Source organism: Cylas formicarius, unplaced genomic scaffold (genome assembly GCF_029955315.1).
Source record: "Cylas formicarius isolate icCylForm1 unplaced genomic scaffold, icCylForm1.1 PGA_scaffold_6__28_contigs__length_40554024, whole genome shotgun sequence".
NCBI lineage: Eukaryota > Metazoa > Arthropoda > Insecta > Coleoptera > Brentidae > Cylas > Cylas formicarius.
This window is the reverse complement of record NW_026844347.1, coordinates 32,792,512-32,816,818: the sequence shown is the minus strand read 5'-3', so window position 1 is coordinate 32,816,818 and position 24,307 is coordinate 32,792,512. Positions and strand designations below refer to the sequence as shown.

The window sequence follows — 24,307 nt, the reverse complement described above, 5'->3', positions numbered from 1 at the left end:
ATATTTTAAGGATAAGCAATATGCGCGTAATCCGATTTTCTTTCGATTTTTTTAAAATACCTTTTTTGCCATGTTCGCTATCAACAAAATGCAAAATAAGACAAGAAACCGTAAAAAACCGCAACAATTCTTGACAGGCTTTGTTTAGGGCAACACCAGGAGTATAATATTCTGATAGAGTATTTTATAGCCTTTAAAGTAAGGTGTATAGTCTGTTCATAGATATAAGAAAATGACCAATTGCTTTTGAATGGGATTATCCAAGGGTGGTCATTAACATACAATGCAACAAGATTATTACCTAAAGTTTCGGAACTTAAACTCAGGTAAAATTGTGGTCCGTAATAGAAAATAATTTCATACCTACCTGTGTTTAATATTCCTTGGTTTGGTATACTACTTAGTTTAAGTTTATTAGTAATCGTTTTTATTTCGTGTGCAATACAGCCTGTGTTCAATCGTATGCGAATTATGCAAAATATGTGCGAGTCTAGTGTATTTCAGGAGATACTCCCGCCCAAATGTTAAAAAACACGATTCTATTGAAACTAAGGAAGTTATAAACAATGTTTAAGAAACGGCCACATTAACGAAAATTCCAACGTCAACTGCATGGAAAAATTGTGAATAATCCCATTTCAGCGAGGAAAAAAACATATATTACGGCATAAAATCTACCAGTTATACGAGGAACAAAGCGTGCTTACATTAGATATCTTAATTAGGAGGCTCGAAAAAGATGAAACCGCTGTTAAAGGTGGCAGAACTACCTTATGGAAGTGTATTCAACACATGGGTTTTAGATTTAAGAAAATTGACAAAAGGCAAGTTTTAATGGAATCATTTAGAATTCGGAAATGGCGACTGGAATATCTAGAAAAAATTAGGATTTACAGAGAACAACAAAGGCCACTTATTTACTTGGATAAAACCTGGTTCGACACTTATGATACCCCGGAAAAGGGTTGGGTTGACTCAACTGATAAGTGTAAAACAAACGCACCATCAAAAAGAGGTAAAAGAATAACTATTTTAGTTAGTTAGTTTTAGCTAGTTCCAAACATTCCTCCTAATAGCGTAATTGAACTGGACAATGCAAGTTATTTTCACGAATATTGTACCAAAAAGTAATTAATTGAGGTTCTACAAAGCTTGAACCAACAAAAGCAATATGTCTGTGATAAATATGCAAAAATCTAGGGCATACAGTTTTAAGACTTCCACCTTACCACTGTATATTTAATCCCATTGAACATGTTTGGCACCAACTGAAATCTGCCATTCGTCGTAACAATGTTTTTCCCCGTGTTAAATCCAATGTCCTCAAACTTATAGAAATCGAAGTTTTTAACATCCCTCCACAAAGTTGGCCAAATTATGTGAAACATACAGAAAAAGCAGAACAATAGTATATACATATTGCAAATAATATAGAACAAATAATAATTAGAACAGGCGATGATAGCTATAGTGATACTGATATATTATGTGAATAATTTGAAGTAATTTAAGTAGGTAATAAAAATAAGTTGTGATTTTATTTTAGATTTGGACATAAATACATACATAAATAAATTAATATTGTTTAGTATCTTTCCTAACAAAACCCCAAATAATTAAATTCTAAGCAAAGTACGGACCTGTTCGGCCATATTTCATTCTTACAGCTTGCCCGGGTCTTTCCTTAATTCGTATCAGTTAGTCACTTTCTTATATCTATGAACAGACTTTATCACGAGACTCTTTTTTCCATTTAATTTTCAAGGTAGCGCCCGTCCACTATCTTGGAAATCAGACCTGTCACTTTTATGTCAAAAAGTAGGTTTGTAGTTAAGAAATTACATTTAAATGGAAAACGCCCATGGTGGTTAACTTTAACAGTTAAATACGATTTTGAACAGTTACTCATTACACTCATGAGAAGTTGCAAATAAAATTTCTTACCAACAAGTAAAGGTTTAAAAAATACTAAAACTTAAAAATGCATTGAGTGATGCTAGTTGTCAAACAGTTGTCCCTTATCAAGACTACCAAAACTCTTGACTCTTACGGAAAAAAACAAACAGCCACGACATACCATGATTTTTAAATTATTTATATTATTATATTAATATCGCTTTATATGCGTGCTCCTCATTCGCAGAAAAAGCTTTCAGTTTCTACTAGATGCTCTAAATCTCGCACTACGCTGGGAACTGGCTCTTCTATGCGTATTTAGTATATGATTTTGATTAGTTGGTTTATCTGACGATTTCTGCTATTTTCGACCTCAAATGCTGGATGAAGGATGTTCGGAAACAAAAAGTGCAGAAGGGACATTAACAACAAAACCTTGAGGTCTTCATTAATTAAAATAAAAAGATCAATTCATTTAATATCATAATATCAACAATATTTTCAATATTTCATATTTCGGGGTTCTGCAACGTAACGTGCCTCGATACCAACCTGCATGTTCGTTTCGAGTCGCGGGTAAATAATTTCGCGAAAATGGGTCACTGCTCTTATCGCTGGTTGTGTAAAAACTCGAAAATTTAATGACGGAAATATCCGAGAAATATGTCGTGTTATGCGGGGTGCAAATCATTTTTCGCGATCGGCGTCAAGTTTATCGCCGCGCTCCGGAATGTTGGCAAATCCTTTACCCTAAAAACGGGTTTCCGTTTCCGGAGGAGAATTCTGATAAAGATGTCGCTTAACGCAGCCTACTCCCCCTCCTGCTTCAACAGAATGAAAAGAAAAGCCCAATTTCTTCGATCAATTAGTATTTTAAGACCCTATTTAAATCTAATATTAAATTTAACTTGACTTCTGACGTTCTAACTATTGAGTTTCCGAATCTACTTGCCTCCTTTGGTTTATTCGTTACAGTCACCTCAAACCCGTGTGGCCTCCACTTTGTTTACTGCTGGTGGTGTGTATTCAGCCTTCTCTGATCATTCAGCAAAATTTATTGTATTCTACCATAGCTGAGGATCATACTCAAATTAGACGAGCTACTCAGACGGGCCTGAACAATGTCAGTGCGTCCTTTGATGGTGTCACTTGGGAACCTTTTTTTGAAAATAGCCTCGAGTCATCCTTTGATACACAACAACTGCTTCACATTTCCAAGCTAAACGTGGTAATTCCGTTAGTCTTCTGGTGGCTTGGTTCAGCCGTGACCTCAGAAATAAAAAAGATCATATGCTTTTTCTAAAAGCTAAGTGTCGAGTATTCTCTACTCCCGATACGTGGTCTGAGTACAGACTGGCCAATGCTAATTACAAGAAACTTGTTAGGGAAAATAAATCGAAGGCACAGTGGGGCAGGGAAACCCTAGGTGTTTGACTAATTCGATTCGATAATAATAATAAAAACGTTAATACAATATAATTATTATACAGGGTGTTCACAAAAAACTCGATATTTTCAAACAGTTTTTAATTAAATCACGAAAACGGTTTAATAACACTACACAAAATGTAGAAACAATTTGAAACAATTATCTTTAGGTAAATAAAAAACAAATAATACAGGATATCCCAAAAGTAATGATTTCATAAAAAATTTAATATAGATTAAAACAAAATAATGTTATCGGATTTTTTAATATATATAAGTTTGTTTGCTTGAAAGAAACGAAATAACAGGGTTTTTATACACCTAAAGCATAATTTAGTTAAGCACTTTGCTCTGTTTTTGTTACAATTTTTGCATTAGTCATAGCTCTAAAAATGTTAAAGGATTAAAACAGCATGTCAACCAATAGTAAACAAAAGTGATGACAATACCTTTCACTATTGAAATGTCAAAAATAATAACAATGTCTTACATGAATCAAACTTAAGTTACACTATCGCTCTATAAAAAAAAGAAAACAAATTTATATATTAATAGTTCAAACGAAAAACGAAAAACATCTTTCTCCGCTTTTTTGCTCACCCGGTAAGTTCTTTACAAATTATTTTGATAAAATGGAGCAGGTGGGAGCAAGACTGTGTCTTACATATAACACCACATGTTATTTTAATACATAGTATCAACAGCATCCCTAAATTATGCTAAAATTGTAACATAATAATAAATTACAAACATACTCTTTTGAGATATTTTTTTAATATCACTCAAAACAATGTAGAATTTTTTAAGGCTTACTGGCTTCCTGCATTTTGAATTTTGTCAAAAGCTAATTTCTTTCAAAAGGTCCCCTCCACTTTTCACACGGAAAATCGTATGAATAAAACATTCTCAAAATGACACTGACAACAAACGTTACAAAATTATTGTTGGCGTTTCCATGGTAACAAGTCGACTTGAATCGCTTGTTGAAAGTTCGTTGCCTATTTAATTAGTCTATGATATGGAAAACCTTCATTGTACGAAATGTACTATGGGTTGGTCATTTCAATAGTTTGGGCTCTCCCTGGCCCACCGTATGCCGGCTTTATATCAAAATCCATCAACACACGTAAAGCTGGGCTTTAATCAATCATGAGAATAATCAATCTTCAAATCAATCACACCAGATGAATTCAATATGTTCTTCACGAATTCACGAAATCGAACGCCAATCTTTCTTTTTGAATGTAGTCTCTGAAGCAGAAGTCTACGATATTATTATGATCCTAAATAATTCAAGTTCCACTAATTGATTTGGTTTTAATTCGTAAATACTATTAGCCCATTAGCCCCACTTTTGGTTAGTTAGAAAAATATCGAAAAATCGTTAATCCACCTTTTCGTGAAAATAAATCGACTACAGATGCGCCTATCCATTTTGTAAGCAAAGCTAAAGTCTTCGACTGTGTGACCCACCGTGTACTCTTAAATAAATTCCTCTAAAATTAATCGAAACACATTTCAGTAACAGGTCTCAGTGTGTTGAGCATGGAGCTGAGTCGAGTGACAGTGTTCTACCTGTGAAGTGCGGCGTTCCGCAGGGTTTGCTTCTTGGACCGCTACTATTTAGCATTTATATAAACAATTTGCCGCTGTCTGCCAATAATTGGAATTCTGTGTTTCCGTATCTTGTTCTTTCTTATTTTTCATTCTCTTTTTTCTTGGGGTTTATCTTTAAAATTCTACAAGAAAAAGATAATCGGGAACCCCATCTTATCCAAATTTTATACAGAATTTAGCTTTATTTCCATAAGATTTGAGTTACAAGTGTTGGATATTGTCAGTATAATAAATGATATAAAATTATGTTTGTATAATTAATTAATTAATAATGATAATCAATAATATTACATAAATAACAAATATATAGATAGTAACAAAGAACGAACACGTATTTGAAAGGTAGCACAAGAAAGAAAAACCTTAATATCGTCATAGGCGAGGCGTAGCAATTTATTTTTCAGAGTACACTTGAATTGTGTTTGACTAGCTATCTCCTTCAGTTCTATAGCCAATTTGTTATAAATTTTTACAATCAAAGCAAAAGAATTTTTTGATGCAAGAGACAGTTGGCGTATGTTAAATTGTAATGAATATCTTAGTCTCTTGACCAGGGAGTGTCAATAAAGAGTGTTGAGGAAATAGGTCTCGACATGAAAAATTCCACGGCTCATGCAGCATAGTCCGTAAAATGCGTTTCGGCATCCTTTAGACCTCCACAACAAATCAAGACGTAGTTAAGATAGGAATAAACATTGGAAAAATAGTACATTGTTAACAACAGAAAATAAAGTTGATGGAGGAGCCCATATGAAGAAGCAGTAAATAGAAATGCTCACATGCATTTTAGAAACGTCTAGGGGTTAAAAAAGCAGTTTTCGAAGTTCTATAACATTATCTGCATCGTCTCATTTAGATAGTTCTTATCAGTAGTCATTAAGATCTCATGAGATTTGTAAAACATTATCATAACTTACCAAACTTCAATTCAGTAAAAATCGTTTTGGAATTACCATTAACCTATTTTTTATTTAATTTCATAAAATAATAAATAAAATAATTCAATTAAAATGTTACAGGGTGTTTCAAAAAACGTGGTCCGACGCTGGGCTGGAGATTCATGAACCAAAAAAGTTCAAATGGAAGTAAACGCGTTACTTGAATGAATGTAGTAATACTTTTTTAGAAAATTACTTTTCCGCAATATGTTGAATATTTGTTGCCGATTTTGTTGAAATTTGGCCACGTCATTTATGCTAAAAAACTGATTTCGCCTGAACAAGATTAAAATTACGAAGCCCAGTGTAGTCCAGGAAGAGGGAAGGAATATTATTATCAAAAAAATGTACGCCATTCACTTTTTTGCGATTTTCATTATTTATTTTGAATAAGTCACCAAAAAAGCAATTTCTTTGCTCCTCAGTTATTGTTAATTAGAATGTTTAGTGTTTATTAGTTTAGTATTTTTTTAAATGCTTCATTTCCAGATTTGCCTTGTCATAAATTAACAATTGATATTTAGCACTACGTGAAATTTTTTTCTTGTATTTTTAAATGCCGAGTCTCCAGTCGAGAGTTTTTTGAAACACTCTCTTTATATATAAAAGTAAAACTGAAAAAATCTATTGTGCAGCTAGAAGATTTCCTATCATGCCATTATTGTTTACCAGAAAAGAATTTATTTCAAGAAACGCACTAAATATTAACTTGGAGAGCTGTATCTCACTGTGTGCACTGCATAGAACATTTTTATACAATCTTCGCTTGTGTATCGACTTTGTACGTTTCTAAAACAACAATTATCCTCAATTTCTGTCGCTAAATTTAGCTACGCACTTCTGTAATTTTTCCCGGCTCAACTAACTAAACTAATAAACCATTTGGCACTCTCGAAGAGAAAAGTTTACACGAAAAATGAGTAACACAATCTCTTCAAACGCAAATGTGTATAAACAACGGCAAAGTGTATTGTCGAAAACGTTTTTCATAGAACGGGGCAATATGTCAGCTTTTAAGTGTAATGATAGTTAAACGCTCGTGATAATTGTGTAAACATACACGTAAATATAAAAGTGCCAAGTAAATTATGATGTACGTTATATCCACAACGAATTTTCATGTCATCGTTTTGTTGCAAATACCGATATTAGCGAGTCCGTCAATTTTCAAGTAAAAGTAATGTGTGTTCACTAAATTTTCAGTTGTCCGGGAAGTCTCCATGCGTCGAAATATCGTGATACGTAGCACAATGTGTACAAACGTGAACTGCAAGAATATTGCGATTTCGTATACACGTAAAAGCCCTCAACAAGGTGGAATCAAAACTGGAAACCACGAATTTTAAGCAAAATTGAACATTGAAGTTGCAGAGTAATATTCTCGGATTTGGAGAGCATCTTGTCGAATTCAAAACAAGACGTGGAAAGCAATGCGAAATATAAATAATAATTTTCTTTTATAATGATTTTATCTGGTGAAATAAACCTACAATAGTATGTCATAATAATGAAGGCCTTTATTCCCCGACCACAAAATCATTCAGATTTCAAGCAAGCCGGCAAATAGAAACCAAAAACAAAACCAGAATTTGAATGGAGAATTTTGAAAGTTTTAAAATAAAGATTGACAGAATTGAGATTAAAAAATATCTTTAAGTTCCAAATAATATCTACCATTTTCTCAAAACTTTTTTGCCGCCTGCACCTGAATTTGACAAACCAACCTGAAATTTGAGCCTTTTAGTGATCTACACGCACTTTTTCCAGAACATTTAATCAGATCTGGGAATATTTGAAAAAATACTGCCGTGAAAATTTCCCATCCAAACTGACATCTAGCGAATTAAGGTATATTTATACATATTAGTGCCGTATCACAAAATATCATTGCCTTAACCTAATGAACCTAATGTTGAACCATCAATGTTGGTTCAGTGTCCGTTTCTTGATTTTTTTCCACTATAGCAGTAATTCCTAATTATTTATTAGTGAAATAGGCCATCTTGTATTTCACTGGATGCGTGAATTGTGTATCATTGATTAATACTGATTGACACTAATACTCTAATATGTATAGACAGACCTTTAATGGACCCACCCAAATGAGGAGGTTTTAACAAGTCGAATCGAATTTTGTCGCATTTTTTGTGGGATTCAAATTACGCTGCGTTCAGTCCGTTTGAATTATGTGAAATGTAACACCTGTTAGTGGAAAATTTTAGCTATTTTTTTTTTACTTATTTATGGAAACGCACATCTTATTGATGTAAAATAGTATTAAATAAATTGAAATTTAGATGTCCCATTGTTTTATTGGTTTAGTAGCTTTAAAAATCGTAGTTAGAGCAACAACTCATTAACGTTGTTTAACGATGTAAATAAAAGTTAAATTTTAAAATTTGGAAGGAGCTAAATTCTCTGTTTTATCTAATAGATGACAGCAGATGGCATAGGGTTGTCTAAGAAGCTCATATATATTGGGAGATATAAGATAGCGGGCATGTTCGTTAATAGATGAGATCTCAAATATTTTTTTTCATCACCGCTTCGCAAATTCCTGTATTATCAGCAGAGCTATCAGGAATATATGACGTAGAATTGTAATTAAAAAGATAAGGTTATACGTGATAAAATACTTTTATTGAGAACAATAGAGGAAAAGATATTCTTGCAGAATTGTTCTAGTGGATATTCTTTCTTCAATTAGGTTTTTATGTATATGAAAACTTGTTCTACGTCTTAGTTGTAATTCTAGGTCATTTTAACATATCAGATACTCATTCAAGAAAAAGGCAAAGTATGTTAAATGGTTGTAATTTATTGTAAATTGGTAACAATAGAATTCTAGATTTGATAATTGCTCGAAAAGTGGAAAGATGTATACAGCCTATTGTGGTTGAGGATGCTGGAGTCATGTTCTACTAGTGATAAGTCTTATTATAATTTATGGAGAAGCAGATTTTCTAGGAATATTTAATTCATTCATTCATTCATATTGAAGCAGTTTTGGATGTAAATTGTGCTATAAATTTATTTTACCAACATGAATTTCCATTTTTATGTTACTAAAAAAAACAAAAATTTCCAGATTGGTTTAGACCAGAAATAATTTATGATATAATGCGAAATTTAAAATTATATAAAAAACAGGATTACTTCAGTTGACTATAAATCCTTAAGATCAAAAATAGCAAAAGATATAAAATCTGCATATAAAACAAGTTTGTCGAATTGTGAAGAATGCATTTAACAAAACCCACAACAGTTTTGGAATTACATACAATCCAGAAATGAATAAATCTAAATGTATTCCCAATCAAATGTCTCTAAATAATCAAGTAATTTGTGATGAGGGAAACTGAGGTTAATTTTTCAAAGAAACTTCTACAGGCTACTATAATACTTTTTACAAAACTTCTGGATTCCTCCTGCGTCCGTTTTTGCTGAGTCGAACTTGCTGACGTTTCGCCAATCATCCTGTTGGCTTCTTCAGGACTTCACTGAAACTGAGTAGTTTTGGTTAGTTGAGTAGTTTCAGTCAAGCTCTGAAGAAGCCACGTTAGCAAATTCGACTCAGAAAAACCAGAAAACGATGTTATTACTGCAATATCGAAGCTCAAAAATAAGAAAACTGTAGGCCACGATTACTTTCCCCGTTATATTTTAGAGGATTGTAGGAAATACCTGGCAGAACCACAGGTCTTAACATAGTAACTGCTAGATTAAGTGTGTATATAAAGAAAAAGTTATCAAACTTGTAGTATGGTTTTCGAGAGCGCAGATCTACTTTGAAAAATTTCACAAATTTTACAAAATTTATTTTCTGAGGCGCAAATGTTGAAAAAGCTTTTGACCGTGTTCATCATATTAAAACTAAGTCAATTTTCCTTGTCTAATGAGTGGCGCCTTTTATTGCTGTCTTATTTATCAAATAGAATGCATGTCTTAGTGAAAAATAATAGTACCGATCGATTACCTGTTACATCTGGTGTGCCACAGGGATCAATACAAGGGCCACAATTAATTCTATAATTCATAAATGACATAGAACATAGTGGATATCTCCATGTATGCTGATAACATGAAAATATACAGAAAAATAGTGAATGAAAATGATTGTAGCACTTTTCTTTGAATATAAATTGAATAGTTACTAATAAACCATTAACCACAAAAGATGACCTTGGCATTTCATTTTATACAAAATTAACGTTCAATAAAAATAATAAGACTGGCAGATAGAAATCTTGGTTTCTTAATTTTAAATGCAAAAAAATCAAATCGGAAAAACTCTTTATTATAGCCCAGTATATTTGAAGTTTGAATACGCCAATTTATGCTGGTCTCCTTTTTATACTAAATATATACAGCTGTTTGAAAAATATCAAAAGATATTCCTTCACTTTGCCTGATACATATGTCAATAACTTCGAAAGTTATCAAAATGTCGACACTGTACAACAGAAGGATTATATCTAAAATTATTAATTCCCTAACCTTTGACAATGCAACATTTAGTTCGGTGTACTTAAGTGTCACAAATAAAACTAAAAGGCTACAGGACCTTTGCCATCAAAAATTCACCTAGAACGAACTAAACTGAGGTGGCTTTTACTTGATGAAAATTCATTTATCAAAATAAAATAGAAGTTCAGATTTTCACGAAATTATATATTATGACATACACATTTGATAAAGACACGGTGTTGTCGAAACAATTGTCATGTCATAATATATAATTTCGTGAAAATCTGAACTTTTAGTTCTTATTTATCTAAAACGAATTACAAGTTGAAATTCCCATTCCTGACAATGATAGCATCTTACAATCAATTCCAAAATAAAGACTATATATTTAGTAATTCAAAAACATTTTTTGCAAAATTATTACAAAATTAATTCCAGAATATTGCCAATGTTATAAAGTTATTTTAACTAACTCATGTTCTGCTTCTCTTTTGGAAGAAGCAACTATCTTAGCAAATTGTAAGTAGTGGTACTTAGTTTTTTCAGCTAGTTGTTAAGTTAATTGCAACTTGATATTGGGTGATCAGGCCGTAAGTTGAACTACTAAATAAATTCAATAAATTTTAATATAATAAATTCAACGTAGATCCCAATAAATATAAAAAAGATTAAATCAATCACATCAAAGCTTTATTATAGATTAATTACACATTTCTTGAAAAGCAAATAAAAAAGATAAAAATACCGAGGATTGCAACCAACTTTTCTTCCACATATTGCTATCTTTCCAGACCTGCTAATCGGTATTCAGCTCAGACAGTGGTATAATAAAATATAAATTTGTATGTTGTATGATTTATAATAGATTTCGTTATAGATATAAATAAATAAATATTATAAAAAAAAACATCAAAGAAAGAGTTCGTCGCGGGACCATTACAATTCATTAGATTTGGTGTCAAATATAAATTATTGCGACAACCCTAGAAAGGACCGAATAATATATTTTTTCTATTGTTCGCAGGTACAAAAACTTATAAACATTGCCCTACTACCAAAACTCGAACCAATAATATAATAAAAAGCGGCCACGTATGACATCTCTAATGTTGAAGACACTGTCGAGCTCAACATCGCGATGTGGCATCTCACTGGAGCATGTATGTCATATTTCCGGCAGATGAGGTAGTGTATCTGTCATATGGTCGAGTGATTTACGTACCCGTCAACCCGAATCCGGAAATCTGCCCTATTAGAACCAACTCGTTGCCGTTAGATAGCGCGCAGACCGATCCCAACATTTCACTAAAACGAAAATCCGCGTCGTGTAAAGATTCGATTCCTGGAACCTCGAGATCCCAATTCGACTTAGTGCTGGATCGACCTTCAAGCAGTAAGGCTGATGTATCAGCTGAACCTGTGACGAACAAGTCCAGGAAAAAGCTGCCCAAGCTCAATTTCAAATTACTCAGCAGGAGTTCCTCGTCGTCGAAATCGGAACCACTTTACTCGGCGAGAGTAAGAAAGTCTATCGGGACTATAGAGACAACCGCAACCGTTACGCCACCGTCGGAAGCTTTCAGGAAATTTTGCGTGATCGGCAGCAACGGCGAGGAAAAGAATTCCTGCGAGCACGTTTCCAATTCCGACAGCAAACGTTCGAGCAAGCGGTCGTCTTCGTCGTCGAAGACGAGCAAGCAAGTGTCCGTGGTTCAGGAAGACAAAGACAGCAAGAGGTCTAGCAAACAAAGTTCGACATCATCAAAGTCTGGAAAGCAGGAGAAAAAGTCCCCTTTACCTCCGAGTCCTTCCAGAACCAAAGTCCAAACTCCTAACGTGGATGCACGGAAAGAACCCGTTCGGAAAACCTCAGTTCCTCTGCTAACCGCGAACCAAGAGGTGTTCTACCCTTTGGCGACCAGCAGGGAGAAGAATCTCGAGGAACCGGTGTTGGACAAACCCAGCAAAGTGAGGTCGAGTCCGTTCCGGTTGAGTTTCAGGAGAAGTAAAACTCCGGAAGTGCCTCCGGTACGACCGGAACGTAAAAAGGAGAAGAAACCGGCCAAGTCGAAACCGGAAGCCAAACGGAAACTGTCGTTTTCCGATTTCGTGACGACCAGCCGCGACAGGGTGGAGTTGCGTGTAGAAGTGCCGCCTTTGGCGAGTGAAACTTCGAGGCGCGAGAAATCGCCAGTTTTAAATTTTTTTCGTAAAACGCCGAGTCCAAGGAACCTCGGTTGTGATAGAACGCCAAATATAAATCGCGATTCGGCGCGACTCAACTCGCATTTAGTGCACAAATCCGAAATTGAAGATCATCCAAGGCCGAGTAGTAGTACGGGACACAAACACGCGGCATCAGGTGAAGGCTCTATTATGAGAGTGTCTATTTTTAAGGTTGCGCTACTAATTTCTGGCTTTACGCTTGACGTGTTTGTCGGCATTTGAGACCGATTTTTGGTTAAGGTGTGCACAAAGTGTTTTTTTCTTTTTGGGTTTGGATTAACATGGCTTTTAACGTGTGACTTTGATTTAGGTTAGCGTTTTGCGCAGGTCTTGTCCGAGACGTTGGATTTCTTAGGATATTTTGTGGGTCTTTTGTTCTGAGAGTTGCAAAGAAGAACGTGGAATTTATTAAGCCGCGTTTTCGATTATGATTACTGTTATGTACTAGTTTGACCTGTTCATCTGTGACCAATCCTGAAGTTGTCCAATAAGGACGCCAGTGCTGCACTGTATTTCCGGTTAATCTCTAAAAATTAGTGCACTAAATGGAGTTTAAAATATAATTTTCTATTGAACTAATAAACACAACAAAAATCGAACGTGCTGTGGATTAAATTGACATGTCAGTTTCTAGTTAGATTTATTTGAAATTTTTAAATAATTTTTCATTGCTTTTTAAATGTGTTTAATATATTATCCAGTTGAATGTTGTCTTAAGTTATATCTTATGTGAGTATGTGAGGTTTATCAAGAAATAATGTAGCTGTAGATTTTTTTATTCGTAATATTTTTTGGTGGTCCGAATTAAATGGTCCGAACAGCAATACTAGATTGAACTAATGAAATGGTGCTCGTTGGTATGTTTTAGTTTTCGAAATTGCAATTTCTTTATATCTCGAGCTGTTTTTGGAATATCGACATAAAAATTGGAGTAAATAATATTTATTAAAAGTGCGCAAGTGACAAGATAAAATCTTTTCTGTTTTCAGCTCTATTCTGCTGCTATTTTACTTTACATTAACTTCCATTAAATATACCTCTTGTATATATTCGGCAACAAAACCTAGCCACTAAAACCCTAGCCTAAAAAACTACCCCAGAAGTAATACACTTGTGCTAACTTTTTTCTTCCAATCCTCGAAGAACTTCTGCTAAAGACTTTCTGGTATACTTTTGAGTTCTTCCAGCAATTTTTTCTTTATCTCCTTAATCGTTCCAAACCTTTTTCCCTTCATGGGTTTCTTGAGTTTTGGGAACAGGAAAAAGTCCCAGGGGACCATATCCTGTGAACATGGAGGCTGAGGCATCGTTGTGGTTTTGTTTTTGGCCGAAAAGTTAAACACAAGTAACGATGAGTGCGCAGTTGGATTATCGTAATGCAAAATCTATGAATTGTTTTCTCACAATTCCGGACGTTTTCTTCATAATCCTCTTTATTGATCGCACGACCTTGCGGTAAGAACTATTGATGTCCAACGCCACGATAATCAAAGAGAATAGTAAGCAAAACCTTGACATTTGACGGTTCTTCCATTGGGACGACTGTTCTTTGGTTTCGACGTCATAACCCATATATCTATGATTCGTCCCCAGTTATGACCTTTTTGAGCTTATCAGGATCATCATTGACGTCGTTAATCAGCTCTTGAGTTGCTCCTTTGACCGTTCTTTTGTCAAAATTAAGCAGTTTCGGAACAAATGTTCCTGCTGCAAGTTTGAAGCCCAAAATTTCACAAAAAATTACAATAGACACACACTTCTCTAATAATGACTCGACGATTTTTCAACATCCTTTGTTTCACTTCTTCAAGGTTTGTCATCGGCCACTTCTCGGCCATCTTGAAACAGCTTGCAATACTTTAATAATAATTCTTTTTTTGCTCAAAGTAAACTCACGATATCCCGTTGTCAACATTTCAATGTCCAGGCTAATTCTTTCCATTTTTTTTTGCAACAGAAAATCTCCGATCACACAAAACACGCCTGACGCTTCTGTCTCACAAAAAAAAAATAAACGTGCAAACTGGCTGACACTGTTAACATATGCTAGGACCATGTGTACCGACATAACGAAAAAAATGGAAGATCGAATGTAGGTACATCAACTCGCCCAATTACAAAAATCACGTTACTTTTTGAATACACCTCGAATATGTAAATCAAGTTTGCGCCCCTTCTACAATAATGATAATATAATAATTCGACCATTAATTCTATTAATTAAAACTTTAAAATACAGAATTGTTCGATTTTCATTGGCAAATTATACAATTATTGTGCACCTGCTTAAATAAGTTTCTATACAAAAATATATAAATGCTTTTTTATTATAAACCAAATTTGAATCTGGATAAAACCCAACCATTGAAATGTTCGGTTCTAGTTTAAGAGATTTATCCAAACTTACCAAATTATGACCACTTCAACGCTTGGGTTGCTGTTGAGGCGGAATTGAATTAATTTATAACAGGCGTTTTCTAGAATGATTATAAATAGAAACAATATTCAAGTCCGGAGCGACTTTAAGAGAATTTAAGAAAACCTATTCTATTCCATTTCGAACTAAACCAAACGCAACAGCAAGACGCCCGTGTTATCCACAGGATACTTCACTGGGAAAGTCAAAATTTAAAGAAACTGTCTTCAAAGCAAACATTAAGAACTTTTTCCGCAAAACCCACTATTTAGTAACACTATTTAGCAACAACTAATAAAGCGCGCCACAGAACATCAAAGCTCCAAATCCAAAGTCAAAGTGAAAGCGATACAATCAGTCTGAAACGTTGATAATAATTAATTCAAATGAAGACAATGGTAGTTTTTTGAAGAACAACGCTAGAAACAATTTACACTTTTTCGTTCCACTGCAGTTAACGCAAAGTGAATTCCGGATTACAATAAATATTGGTATGATAGCCTTGGCCGCAAAACCATATCGATATTGCCTAATTTTATATTTATAAGTATAGTTAAATACTTAAAAATCAGTGAGAAAAATTCTGGTTCTTAAAAAAAGGTATACTTGGAGTTGATTCAAACCGTTCCTGAGATTTTCGCTAAAGCGTTGGTTTTGGTTTAAAAAAATTTGCGCGTGCCCCTAGGTAAAAGACTAGAAATAATTAGAAAAATTAAGTTATTAAATTTTTCAAGAGAATAGAACATGTTTCTGATTTAACGTTTTCCTAGGTAATACTAATCCAATGAACTCGGGAAGCATGAATTTAAGCAATGATTAGAAATCATGTTCTCGTTCTGTAATAGATTTAATGAACAACTTTGTAGCTAATATTGAACTGAGGTGGCTTTTACTTGATGAAAATCCATTTATCAAAATAAATAAGAACTAAAAGTTCAGATTTTCACGAAATTATATATTTTGACATGACAATTGCTTCGACAACACCGTGTCTTTATCAAATGCAATATTTACAAACTACCTGGTACTATATATACCGAAAAATGACCATAAAACCTTAATTAATGTTGTTGTGAGAATTTATGTTCAATAAAGGAGAGGAATTTAAATCTAATTGATCGTTAATATTGCATATTTGAATGTCTCATTTTGTTAATCTCCATTGCTTCCAATAAGTTTAGTTTTCCACTTTTTGTGGCTGTATGTAAAATATCAAAATTGTCGCCAAAAATGTGGTTTTCTTTGTTTAAGTATGTAGCATAATCAAAATCTAGACTATTGTTTTTAAACGCTCTTTTATGTTCGTTAATGCGTTTCTTGAAGGATCTACCTGTTTTTCCAATATAACTTTTATGACAAGATCCGCCTTTCATCCTGTAGACACCTGATTTTTGGGATTTTGGACATTTCGTTTTATTGTTGTTTGAAAATGTCAATCTCGTATAAAATTCACTATCGAAATTGAACAGGATAACTCTATTAATTTTTTAGACTTAACCATTACGAAAGCGCAAAACAAATTAGATTTTTCAATTTATCATAAACCTTCACACACGGACACAGTCATACATAACAGCTCCAATCACCCTTATACACAGTAAATGGCTGCATTTCACTCTTTCCTAGATAGACTTCTTAATACGCCACTCTCAACAGAAAATTACAACAAAGAACTTAATATCATTAAACAAATTGCACTGAACAACGGCTAAAAGCCGTCCATTATAGATAAAATTATAAATAAAAAACAAATCCAGACAACAGGAAAATCTATTTATCGGAAACCTAATACAGAACACGAACAATTTAAAACAATTACATACATAGGAGAACCTAGTAAAAAAAGTTTCATTTGTTAAAATGTGGTTTAAAAATAGCTTTCAGAACTAACAACACAATAGGAAAATTTTTAAAAAACTATAAAACGAAATGTCCAAAATCTCATAAATCAGGTGTCTACAGGTTGAAATGCGGATCTTATCCTAAAATTTATATTGGACGAACAAGTAGATCCTTCAAGAAACGCATTATCGAACATAAAAGAGCGTTTAAAAACAATAGTCCCCATTCTAATTATGCTACACACTTAAACACAAATAAACACATTTTTGACGATAATTTTGATATTTTACATACAGCCACAAAAAGTAGAAAATTAAATTTATTGCAAGCAATGAAGATTAACAAAATGGGACATTCAAATGTATTGCTTAACGATCAATTAGATTTAAATACTTCTCCTTTATTGAACTTAAATTCTCACAATAACATTAATTAAGGTTTTATGGTCAATTTTCGGTATATATAGTAGCAGGTAGTTTGTAAATATTACATTTGATAAAGACACTTTCAGTTCTTTTTTATTTTGATATATTATCTTAACAAGAATGCAGTGTTTAAGTTTTGTGTAAGTATTCATAACAACAACTTTTCGTTGACCCTGGGTATATTTCTGTGGAGCGTTGATTGTTTAACGTCAAGATAAAGCCTAGATAGCAGGTAAAATAACAAATATTCTTCACGGAAAACAAATCGGAATGTCAAAAGTTCCCTGATCTGGGAAACACGATTATGAAAGTATTCGATGTTACAGTGGAAACAACCCATTAAAAATGAACGACACGGACAATAACAAAGTAGACGGACGAGACAAAAAATAACTTCTGGCACGTGCTCGGGAAAAATAATATCGCCGCGTCTAATGCGAACCTTACGTGTTCTGGATACCGTAATCCTCGATATCTATCAATAAAAACTGGAAATATATTGTTCCAAATGCCCGGACTTCTTCATTTTTTTCCGGGCCGGTAATATCGCCTGATTTATCGGTGGACTCCAAATGACCCAGTTGATAGTTATGACGTCATAAAACGAATTTTTGTCGATTTTAAGAGTTTCATCTCTTTACATTATAAACATGCTTTATCATACTTTTATATGTACCGGGTGACACAAGAATGTGGGAACACTCTATAACTTTTAAACGGCTTGAGATAGCGATTTGAAATTTGTAAATTTGTAATTAATATAGGTTGAATTTTAAATACAACCTATATTTTTTGCATATTTAGGACGGCTTTTCTTTCTTTTTTTAAAAATTTTTCATTTAATTATTGAAAATTGTGTATAGGAGGCTGGGACCATCATAAATTATATTTAGCGGGTCACCTGACTATGGGAAAAATTGTAAATGAAGATTTGATTCACTTGTCTAATAGCCAATAGAATCTCATTTAATGAACTATTAATTTTTTTAGGATAACCTAGTGCTTTTTAATAGCAAAAAGCTTTTTAAAACCGGTACTACCAAAATAAGCTTACAGTAAGGAGAAAACCAGTTAAGTAAATACATTTTTATAAAAACAAAATATTACTTAGGTGGCTTTGCTTCTATTCATCATCAAGTCGACATGATTGAAAATTCGGACAGTTTGTACATTTTTAACTGATTATCGAGTTTGTCGTGTTATCGATTTGGATTATCGTGGAAAACAATAATCAATTTTTAAATGAATGAAGAAAAAACTCTCGATAGGCCCGTGTATTGTATACAGTCCGCTATCCAAGGCGTCGCCTTCCTGCACATTCTTTCTGTAGAAAGCTGGATTTGAAAATGAGAAATCCACAAAATAATCGACATGAAAATTTTGTTACAAGTGAATAAATGGAAATCAATGTTGTGGGATACATCCACGTAAATCCAGCTAAGTCGCTAAGAGAAGTTTTATTAGAAATAGACATCTCTTTGTTTCATGGTGACTTAACTGGTGAACAAATATTTACAATTCCTAAGATATGAAATTGAAGACTCGTTAGGTGATTTACCTCTTGCCTTGACACTAAATATGTATTTTCAGCCTCCCCATAATTTTAGCGATGTCACTGAACACCTACGTGATGTTTATGGGGGATAGACTAATCTCAACACACGGTGCAGTTAGTTGGCACCCACGCTCACCCGACTTGATACCGTTAGATTTTTTTTTGGATTACGTGTTTATGTCACTCCAGCGTTCGACCTACAAGGATAACAGCGGAGAATATCGGCTGCATTTAATAGTATAACTCCAGAAATGTTAGGAAAGGGTTGGAGCGAATGTAATTTTTAGAGTCAGGGAGTGTCGTATACAGGAAAGAGGACATTTTGAAAACATTCTATGAAAGTTTCATCTTAAAATAAATTGGATATTAAGTAAATATCAATCGTACGTATTTAATTCAAATAAATACAAAACTCCAGTTCTAAAATTAATGAATGTGATATCTTGTGTCAATGTAAAACTTGTTTTGCAATAACACACGTTGATATACCACTTTCAGATCGATTCTACCGACATGGCTGAGGTTTTATTTTCTAACAGATCTTCAAAATATTGTGTTATTCTGAATTATTATGAAATGTCAGATTTGAAAAAAAAATATTTCTATTCTCCTGTTCTTCTGAGTTTCCGGTAAAAAGTGCTGGTCGCTTATGACGTAGGTATACATGCAATACTTACATTAGTTTTTGACTGCATCCTCGTATTCCCAAAGCATATCAACTACTTACTATAATAAAACACTTTCAACAAAAAATTCTAATCGTTGAATCTGAGAAGAGACTCTCCCTTGATTTTTCTTTAAATATTAATCTGCTTTTTTTCTTTCCAAAAAAGCTTGTCGAGAGTTTCTTCTACATTTTTAATCTTACCGACTTGACAATTAATAATGAATAGAAGCAAAGCCACCTAAGTGATATTTTGTTTTTATAAAAATGTATTTACTTATCTGGTTTTTTCTTTCCTGTGAGTTTATTTTTTAACGGATTTTAAAAATTTTGGTGTGAAAATGTTGCAAAAAAAGTACCCGTTTTAAAAAGTTTTTGTTCCGATTAAGGTGCTATTTGAAAAAACTAGGTTACCTTAAAAAAATTATAGTTCATTACATTAAAAGTTATTTGCCATTAGACAAATAAAAAAAAGTTTCATTTACAATTTTTCCCATATTCAGGTATTTATGACACAATTTTCGAAAATTAAATAAGAATTTAAAAAAGACTAAAAAAGTGAGAAAACCCATCCTATCCTACGTAGAGTGAAATCCTGAATCCAAAAATGCAAAAAAAATAGGTTTCTGCTCAAATCCGAAGTGCAACTATTGACTACATACTGTCAAAAAATTGCACAATCAGCCTATATTAACCCTTCCAAATTTCAAATCCCTATCTCGAAGCGTTTAAAAGTTATAAAGTGTTCCCACTTTATTGTGTCACCTGGTATATACCGGTCTTTAATAGGTCCGATATTTCACAAGCTCACTCTTCAAATATTTTCAAGCAAAAATATCATATGAGGAACGGTTCACGAAAATCGAAATTTGAACAAAAGGAAAGACCAACAAGAGATATTTTAATGGTTCTTACTAATTTTTTTTGGTATTTAACTTAGATTTTCGGAATTTGACTTGAATAAAACTAATTTTAGTTACAAAACATCAAAATGAAAATTCTAGCGACATCGTGAATTTGATGAGGTTTACTTAAAAAATACATAGATTTTTCTGTTTTAATTAATTTTTTATTATTTTAAATTATTTATTAATGCTTAAAACATGTGGTACTCAACTTGATAAAATGTAAAAACTTTAATATCCTCGAAAAGGAAAAACTTGCTGGCAGACTTTTAGGTCTTTTAAACTTGAAGGAACAGCCCCTTTAATTATCGGATACTTATTAGAAACACTCTGTATATTTAGGGTATTAGCAAAGCAAAGAAAAACACCTATAAGAGTATGGTTTTGCTTAAAAGTTACGAATATTTACATAAAAATTTCGGCTTTCAATTTCTTATAAATATTCACTATTCAGAATACAAACTAATTTTTAATTATATTAATTCAGCTGTTATAAGCAAAATAATTAATAAATTAAAACATTACAAACTTGGACTTTATGTTTTAATTTTAGAACTGCACAATTATAAATTTTGTGTCCTTCGAGTCTCCAATGTTTGTTTAACATTAAGGCATCTCCCGTTTCTTAAGTGCCCTTAGATCCGACCATTTACTTGAATAATATTTGCCTTGATAATTAACATTATATAATCGAGGTGGTATATATTACCTACCGTGGTTCCCAATCTGTTAGTTAATAATTCGGAAAGTTTAATACTTTGGTTTTCAGCACATTCGTACACTAAATATTTCATTGTACTCATTAATATTACTTTTCTTTTTGCTATTTCATATCTATAAGCAAATATCCTGCTACCACACGTGAATAATTAAATTTATAAGAAGTGAAATACTATACAACACAAGACATACTTATTTTAGTAAATTAGATAAAAAGGGGCATTTCTCGTACTTTCACCAGCCCCAAAAGTTAGCCAACGCACATTTTTCTACTTGATTAGCAAAACGATCGGAAAAGTTTCATCAAATATATCAAATTTACTTAGAGTGTTTTTCTGCTAGACAGTTTCGATATGCTCACAAGATAAGACCCAAACACTTGTTCCGAACAACACACTAATCCCACGGTTTAATTAGGTTATATTGTGACTCTTTGGGGAATATCCAACTTTTTGAAACTGACTTAGAGAAAGATACGATACAAAATAGTGAATAGGTGCTTCGAACCCTTAGAAAAAAAAATAGAAACACAGCAGAGTCACTTTTTCTCGATAATTGGAAGGATTGAACTAATGGTATTTGGTAAAAAAGAATAATAGAATGAATTTATGAACTAGACGAAGTATTAGGACAACTGAATCATGGGTGGCAGGATTTGGTAATTCGAGAATATAGCAAATCTTGTTTATCTTGTTTATTTGTGCCCTTATATTGAGATTCATTCATAAAATTACTACGTTTTATCCCATGGAGATCTGTATCATGCTTTTCAGTTACAATTTCCTGTTGTAGAATTAATTCGATACATATTGAACAATATTAGTTTGAATGAAACTTGAAAATATTTTTTTTTCTAATATTCTTGATCTTGTTGAATCTTATTGGGCACTATGCATAAATTAATTTTAGTTTTCATAATTTCAATTAATTAAATGTATTAAAACACTTAAAACGAAACCAGGAATTTGCAAAAATAATTTACCTAGAAGCGTCTAAATTAAAAATATAATAATTGCAAACTAACCTTCTGCTACTATTTATAATTATATGAACAAAAGTGTTATTGATTTGGTCTATTTCCTTACGGGTATGATGAATTCTTTCCCGAAGTTTAGCGAAACTAGATTTTCGAAGAATTTTATAAGCCAATGGAGTTTTGAGAATGTCGGGGATAACGTTATGGTCTCTACAACATAACAAAAAGGCCAGTGTCAGAGTAATCTTACCAGTTTCAGTCGGCTTGTTAATTTTTCAAAGAAACTTCCACAGACTACTACTACTGAGTTGAACTTGCTGATGATACGCCAATCATTCCGTTGGCTTCTTCAGAGCTTGACTGAAACTGATAGAATAAAGCTCGGAAGAAACCAACAGGATGATTGGCGAAATGTTAGCTAGTTCGACTCAGAAAAAAACTGACGCAGGAGGAATCCAGACGTTTTGAAAAAAGTATATTAACATCTACTTCGCAAGTTAAACTAATCAGTAAAATCGAAAAAGTTTTCTGCAATCTCTCGAATAATAAAGTCACCGTCACCGTCAGAAAGAATTGTTTCTATTGTTGTCGTTTAGAAACATTAGGGGTTTGCTTTTCCAAGCCAAAGTTAAAAATGATCATGTCGCGTATTTGACGGTTTAAATGGCGCCGATAGCGGCACCCGAGCGAACTTTAAAGTCCATTTTATATAATAATATAAAGGTTCCGCGAACATTCCATAACTTTCAACCGAAACTCGTTACGGCTGACGGGAATTCTTAGTGTGCTTCAGATGATAGAGTGCAATTCTTAATAAAATTACAATTCGGAACATTTCCGGTTATTTTATAAATTAAATTTGTACGAAAACTGTATACACATGTCTTGATATATATAATAGTATCTACATCAGTATTAAAATCTATTCGACTTTTCTTATTCGATTGATTTAATTTCTCAATTTTTGATCAAGTTTTTTCACTTTAAAATTAAATTTGGGAACTTTTCTTAAGTTGTTTTTTTGTTTCTAAATGTAGCGAGGATTTTTGAGAGAAACTTAAAAAGAAACAGGGCTCCGTATTCCTAGCCCATTTTGAAAAACAAAAAAAAAAAACAAAGTAAGGTTTTTGTATGTGTTGGTTTTTTTTTCAAACTATTTTTTTTATCTGAAATATATTTTTTCTATCGAATCTAAATCAAAATGGTTCTACTAATACAAACAAAAATATTTAATGAAATACACAAAGGAAGACGTGGAGGAATGGAACGCAATTTGGACACTATTTCAATAATAACACGAGTAATGACAGTTCATAAAACAGAGTGGCTCATAGCCTATGGTATATTAGGAGTATCTGATGGAGAACCATTAAAACAATAAGAATTTCTTACTTCCATTTGCACCGAGTAGGCTACAAAGACTAAAACATTTCCTCTTAACCTTAGCAATAATTTATACAAAGAAAAGACAGACATTTTGAAATATTTTCATGTTAATTTAGAATTATATTAGGTTTCAGTAAAGAAATTTTATGTTGAAAAGAAAGGTGGCAAATATGACCCGTTGGCAATAATGTCATCAATATGGCGAATGACAAATGAATAAAATATATTGTTATCTTTAATTATTTTTTTTATTTTTCAATGATTATACAAAACTAATGAATTAAAGTTTCAAAAATTGATAACCCTTTTGGAAATATTTAAAGTAATGATAATAAAACTTTTAGATCTGTCCGCCTTTTTGTTTTTATTTCATTTGCACTGCATTGAAATTTTTCTTTTTTTAATTTTTAATGATTCGCTCTATTTTTCGTTTCTTATTTTATTTTTCCAAAAAGACTATTGAGTTGTTGAGTCGAGGCGATTAATCTACTGGTATACTTATCTCACGGATTTTTTTGTTTTTTGTTTTGTTTGTTTCTAGAATAGTTTTTGTTTTACTTTTGTTAATTTACAGGGACTGTAAAATGAAATTCAGTTTTAAAAAAAACTTTATCCTTATTATTATTATATCCCCATCGTGTGTTTACCGAACTAATTGAAATTTTGTTGGTGAAGCCGGCGCATCAAAGGAAAAGGGCACAGTTTCCCGACAACGACGAGAAAGGGTGTAGAATGGCGAGTAACGAATCTGCCCTCAAGGACCTGATTCATCCGTCGTACAACGAACACCTCAAGGCCCATAATGCCGTCACATTCAAGCTGGTTAAAACCGGTAAGTGCTGTGAC

At 32.9% G+C, this 24,307-nt stretch overlaps 1 protein-coding gene across 10 annotated transcripts in view; it reads left to right on the top strand.

Annotated features, from left to right (window-relative positions):
- LOC132703706 (guanine nucleotide exchange factor VAV3) overlaps positions 1-24,307 on the top strand; it is a 176,937-nt gene that overhangs the window by 13,018 nt on the left and 139,612 nt on the right. For 9 of the 10 annotated variants that reach the window (XM_060673124.1, XM_060673128.1, XM_060673127.1 and 6 more), the window contains exon 2: positions 24,137-24,293. In XM_060673124.1, coding sequence (XP_060529107.1) covers positions 24,194-24,293 — 100 coding nt within the window. In that variant the 5' untranslated portion in view covers positions 24,137-24,193. Of the gene's footprint in view, positions 1-12,573; positions 12,709-24,136; positions 24,294-24,307 lie in introns of those variants that run through there. The other variant, XM_060673123.1, reaches the window with a different exon arrangement.